This window comes from Haemaphysalis longicornis, unplaced genomic scaffold (genome assembly GCF_048455015.1).
Source record: "Haemaphysalis longicornis isolate Haplotype H1 unplaced genomic scaffold, Haemaphysalis longicornis Haplotype H1 scaffold_1, whole genome shotgun sequence".
NCBI lineage: Eukaryota > Metazoa > Arthropoda > Arachnida > Ixodida > Ixodidae > Haemaphysalis > Haemaphysalis longicornis.
In genome coordinates, this window is record NW_027526203.1 from 110,062,446 (window position 1) to 110,068,216 (window position 5,771).

At 47.0% G+C, this 5,771-nt stretch overlaps 1 protein-coding gene across 1 annotated transcript; it reads left to right on the forward strand.

Annotated features, from left to right (window-relative positions):
• Nucleotides 1–415: 415 nt before the first annotated feature.
• LOC144145962 (uncharacterized) lies at nucleotides 416–4,565 on the forward strand. The gene is made up of 3 exons (XM_077677881.1): nucleotides 416–1,095; nucleotides 2,677–2,950; nucleotides 4,392–4,565. Exons 1-3 carry the CDS (start codon nucleotides 692–694, stop codon nucleotides 4,563–4,565), a joined length of 852 nt encoding a protein of 283 aa, XP_077534007.1. The 5' UTR covers nucleotides 416–691.
• Nucleotides 4,566–5,771: the final 1,206 nt, after the last annotated feature.

Consider the following 5,771-nt stretch of genomic DNA (forward strand, 5'->3'; position numbering starts at 1 on the left):
ATGGAGGCTCTCGCACACGCGCGCTTGCCGAGTCCTATCACGGCCGGGCTGGAGGAGCGGCGGGCACGCACTTTGAAAGTGCGCGCTCGCCGCTGCTCCAGTCCGGCCGTGGTCCTATTTAGCACGCGCGCTCCGGAAAGTTGGCGCTCATGCGCCCCTAGCTCTTCTTGGGCGCTTGCATTTCGACGCTCACATGTGGTTTCTGTTATGCCTCTCCCTGTATTGTATTTATATAGGCTGCATTGGTGTCAATTGAGCGCCCACTGAGGGCGCCTAACTTACCGCGAAGGAAAGCGAGAATAGGGGCCGGGGCTTCCGGTTCTACCTCCGAGACAGGAGACTGAAAGGTCCTTTCAAAACCCCCTTCACGGTGATTTAGGTGCCTCAGCTCTATTGAGAACAATATAGCCTCCATAGTACCTTGTGGTCTGAACTATAGTTAAGCGCTCCGCACGCATGTTTCTTGTGCGTGCGCTGGTGAGCGCACACATGTGGTAATAATTTTCTTCTGGAAAGCAAATAGCTACAATAAACAGTAGACACAATGACATTTTTCTGCCCCTTGTGTGATTCTTTCGAGTCATCTCTTCCCGAAGAGAACTCGCGCTCATTCGATCCGTGTCTCCTGTTTGCGCGTGTCCTCGGACTACCTACCACTCGATACCACGGCACTTGGTAGCCCGCGGAAAGGATGGCGCCGTCGGACGACGACTTCGACGAAGCCTCCTCATCGGCGTTGAACAAGCCACCGCCGTTAGCTACGGATCCCAAACCTACGGAAACGACGGCAACGCCGGGCGACGACGTCGCGGCTTGTTCCTCGGCGTCGTGCGAGCCAGTTGCCAGTGATGTAACTTTCCGCGTAGGTGATCGGTTCACAAGTTTTACCGAACTGGAAGCGAAGATAGAAGCCTACAGCCAAGCCCACTTTGTGCAGCTTTGGCGGAGGGATGCACGCACCATAGAGGCAGCAAAGAAGAGAGTTGGAAAGATTGCAAACAACATGTCAGAGGCACTAAAGTACCAGAGTGTCAAGTACTGCTGCATCCACGGAGGCAAGAAGTTCACGACACAAGCGTCTGCACGTGCATCTTCGTAAGTAATCATTACGTTGTAATTTTTTACATTAGTTCTAATTTTTACATTACGTTCTAATTTTTTACAACTGCGCTTGTGTTGTTTTCATGTGTTCTTGTCCCCGTTAATTTGAGCGCAGTTTGTTTTTTGAGATGCATCATTACCAACTCGCCCAACTTTCAACCCATTTATAGTTCAAACACGATGGAAAGCCATTCGCGGTACTGGTGACCGGTGCAGTATGTTTGCTGCGAGTAAAGACAGAATACAGCTTTGTTTATTTTGAGAGAACTAGACTTAAGTACTTCACTCAACTTCATTCCAGTCACAAAAGATGTTTTTGACCAAAAAACGAAGTATTAAAAAATTTAAATTTCACGCTACAGTGACGTGTTGTGGCCAGGAGTGACGTCAAACGGGCCAACACTAAAAACATACATTTCCGTGTGTTAACTGCATGCCAGCATTTAAGTAATGCAATCGAATGGAAGTGTAGGCCTCACTACAATCGTCTAGTCATGTGTCCTTGCGATAGTTTAGGTTGGTAGCCACCAATCGCACAAACAACATTCTGTGATGTCATACAGAAAAGTTGCCAGAGGTGGCTAAGGAGTGTCCACTGCTTCACGTTTTTTTAAATATCTCCGTTATTTGTTTGAAGTTTGCAATAAAAAATTTGTATCATTGTTACCGGAACAAGGCAGCCTTCTAATTAACCACAACTTGTATTTTGTTTTCATGACCCCTTTAAGACCCATTCACATATGCAACTGGAGCTATAAAAGCAACGCGATTTCTGTCACTCTAGTCGCATCACTAAAGTCGCTCTTGTCAAACTGACAAAAATTGGTTGAGACCAATCGTTCTTCTCGCACGACAAGAGCGACTTGAGCGATGCCAGGCGACTAGAGTAACAGAAATCTTGTCCTTTTGTTGCTCCGGTAGCAAGTATGAACAGGCCTTTAATGCGCATCATAAGCACAGAGCGTCCCAACTTAGATTATCACGATCTCTGCGAGCATTCTATCTCATGCGATATTACTCTGGAATATTAGTGGTAGTGGTTGAGCACTAGAAAAGTCTTCGAAGGCGAGAAATCCACTCCATAATATCGCGCCGACAAATTTGAAAGTAATTTTTATCACAACACAGAATGTGGGTAAATGAATCTTAATTCTTTAAATGAGTCTGTGATGCGTGTTCACTTTGAAATTAAAACATTAGTGCATGAGCAGCACATTGTATGTGGTAGCCCAAGTGAGGATTGCTGAAGTATCCACCATACACGTTTCTTTCTGCGGACACGTGGGGACAACTTCCTGTCGCATTTCTGCATACGGCTGCACATGCACAGCTTCAACTGACGCTCAAATGCGCACTCCTATACCAATGAATGCACTGCCATGGAGGGTTGTCCCTATGTATAATGCAGTTTTCCTGTCCTTAAAAGTTTGTTTAAAATCTCTGGGCTTGAGTTGGTAGCCTTCAGTGCCCTGTGGTTGGTTAAGCCCTTTTCACACAGCAGCATTTGACTGTGCTACAGTCCGATTCGTTAGTTTTTGAGTTCAAACATGCTAACAGTTCTGTATTTGTGTGCAGGACCTTCAAACAAGACTGCGGATTTAACATCTACCTTGCCGCCAGCAAAGATGGAGCCCACCTGGAAATCCGAAGTCTCTTGCTTGAACATAACAACCACACAGTGTCTGAACACCTTTTCAGGCACCTACCTCAACAGCGGAGATTGCCACCCGACCTACAAACCAAAGCCGCTTCAATGCTACAGCTTCGGGCGAACAAGAAGTTGCTTAGGGAGCAGCTTGATGTTCAAAGCAACAAAGCGGTCACACTGAGAGACCTGTCCAACCTCGCAGCCAGAAAAAAACAAGGGTGTTCCAGAAACGACCTGGAAGCGACAGTCAAGTTGCTCCAAAATAAGTACGCGTCAACAGTTCAACTGCTAACAGGCGAGAACAATGAGCTCAGAGCAATCTTTTTTCAAGATGATGCGATGAGAAGATCTTCCGAGGACTACCCCGAAATAATCTTTATTGACGCAACATACAAGTTGCTCGAAACAAGAATGTCATGCTTCCTCATGCTTGTGGAAGATGGCAATGGGGAAAGTGAAATCGTTGCAGTGGGTTTGTTTGGAGTTGAAGATGGTGACACTTTACGATGGTTTTTTAACGTGTTTAAAGAGCTGAACAAGAGCTGGAACTCTGTGAAGATCACAATGGCCGACAAAGACCTCAAGGAAAGGCGGATTGTAACAGAGCTTCTTCCACAGTCTTCCTTGCACATATGTGCTTTCCATACGCTGCAGACATTCCGAAGAGAGATAAGTGTCCAGAAGCTTGGTATAACCAAACCAGCACAGGAAACAGCACTGGACATACTTCAGCATATGGTGTATGCACAAGATGATGATGAGTATCAACGGCTGCACGAAACCCTGAAGTCCTCATCACCAAAGGCAGTACTAGACTACTTTGAGTCGAACTGGCATGGCATTCACCAAGAATGGGTAATGGGAATGAAGCAGTCCTGCGGGAACTACCTGAACTCTACGAACAACCGCGCAGAAAGCATCAACGCAAAGTTGAAGGCCATTGTTGAGCGATACAGCTCATTGGAAGACTTCGTCACGAACTTTTTTTGCTTCATTCACACAACAAGGAAGGAGCGCACGAACAAGGCAGTAGCACTCTTCAACAAGAAACGAGTCATAACAAACGGCGATAAAGACCTGGAGCTGTACAGCCAGTTGTTAACTCCATATGCCTTCAAACATGTGGAACGCCACCTTCGCATTTCCAATGGGCTTTCTGTAGATGCACACAGTGTAGCATCAGCAAGCGACTGTACTTGTGGCTTCAGAAGGGCAATGCTTCTGCCCTGCTGCCACATGCTCGCTGCACGCGGCCAGCTCGGGTTGAGCAAATTCGATCACAGTATGTGTGCCCAACGATGGACTTCCGAACATTACAACAAGAGCCGAGGGGTGCTGCTTGCTGCGGAACAAGAGGAGCCAGAACCAGTTATTGTTGACAAGCAGGACAGTAGACCAATTCTGTCAAGCCATCAAAAGTTCAGAAAGGCTTCCATGGTGGCAGCAAGAATAGCTGGTGTCGTGTCTGAAGTCTTCATGGCTGAGTTTCAAAGAAGGATGGAAACGCTCGAGAATCTTCTACAGCACTGGATGGTTGGAAATGATGTACGTCTCGAAACTAATGCAAGCGAAATTGGCGCTCAAGATGATCACGGTGCTAGTGCAAGCTCTGTTGCTCACGAGCCATGCCCCATGTATCCAGAACCTCCTAAAACACCCGGCAACACTGATGTGGTCCCCTGCACTTCAGCAGCAGCTGAAGTTTCCCCTGACCCTCCTCAAACCAGGCTGCCAGAGGTCCCCGAAGTGCAACGAGCAAATGATGCAAGTCTCTGGACTGTGGCACCAGCTGAAGTTACCGAGACTTCTCATGTAAGGACAGCTCAAGTCCCTGAAGTAGCAAGCCATGGTGACGGTTTGGATCAATCAGCCAAGGAACACAGAGAGCAGCCTGCTTCTTTCTGCACCACTTTAAAAGACATCAAGTTGGCACCTCCAATGCGAAAATGTGGACGGCCGAAAGGAAACACGCTAACAGTGATTGGACTTCCCAGGAAAAGTAAGCGCGCCAGGGAACGTGGCCCATTCAGGTCACTTCCCATCTTTGAAAAGAAGACTGCGATCCTCACGTGGCTGGTAGGTTCAGACGCTGCAACCAGTGCACTTAAAGGCAGGTTACTTGAAGAAGAAGATGTGGAGACACGGCCCGAGTTGGTTCACTGCGGCATCTTGGATGAGAGCGTGGACATCAGTATTGTAAGAAGTTTTTTCACAGACGATGCATGGCGTGTTGTAACCTCCACACAAAACGTGAAGAAGTCCCGGCATTGTTGGCTGTGCCATGCGTGCCATGGGAATTTGGAAGACCTTGATGCAATCATGTGTGACTGGTGCCTCAACTGGTTTCACCTTCCTTGCACTTCCCTCAAGAGGCAGCCGAAAAAGAAGTTATGGCAATGCGCTCAATGTGGATGAATGAGGGTCTCTCATTTTTTCTTTTTGCTTCAGCTGTCAGCTTTACCACATTCCTTTTTTTGTTACTGTTTACTTTGTGCTTTATGAATATTCGTTTTGCGTTAAATAGAGTATGATCCATATCTGCAATGTGATATTTATGCTTACTGTGCAATAAAATATGTAAACAAAAGGCGAAAAGAAATGGAGTTCATTTCACTGGTAAGCATAAAAAGTAGTTCTAGTGGTTTCAAATTATGACGCATATCCAAATGATGATTCCAAGCAGGCAAAAGAACAATGCTGTATAACCTGGGAGAAACTGGGTGATGCCGTTACTCGAAAGCCACAACTATTTGGGCAACGGGTGCCACAAATTAGGAGTTATGTGGAGGACACCAAGCAGGACAAGCAGCTTAGAGCCCTTAGCAGCACAAGCCCGTCCTGCAGAACCCAGGAATCCCGGGATTTGATGTCAGCACTGTCTGATGTAGCAAAATATCCGGCATTATCCTGAAATGTAATGCCAGCACTAACCCTTTGCGACGGTGGACCTACCGTTGTGTTGGCTGTGTCGGCACAATTAACGGCGAAGTGTGTCGGCAGCCGTTACGTAGGGATACATGTT

Excerpts from the sequence above, each read along its gene's own strand:
- LOC144145962 (XM_077677881.1), top strand. The coding sequence starts at position 692 with ATGGCGCCGTCGGACGACGACTTCGACGAAGCCTCCTCATCGGCGTTG. Across the intron at positions 1,096-2,676 it reads GCGTCTGCACGTGCATCTTC|GACCTTCAAACAAGACTGCG; the intron begins GTAAGTAATCAT and ends ATTTGTGTGCAG. Across the intron at positions 2,951-4,391 it reads GAGACCTGTCCAACCTCGCA|AACCTCCTAAAACACCCGGC; the intron begins GCCAGAAAAAAA and ends CCATGTATCCAG.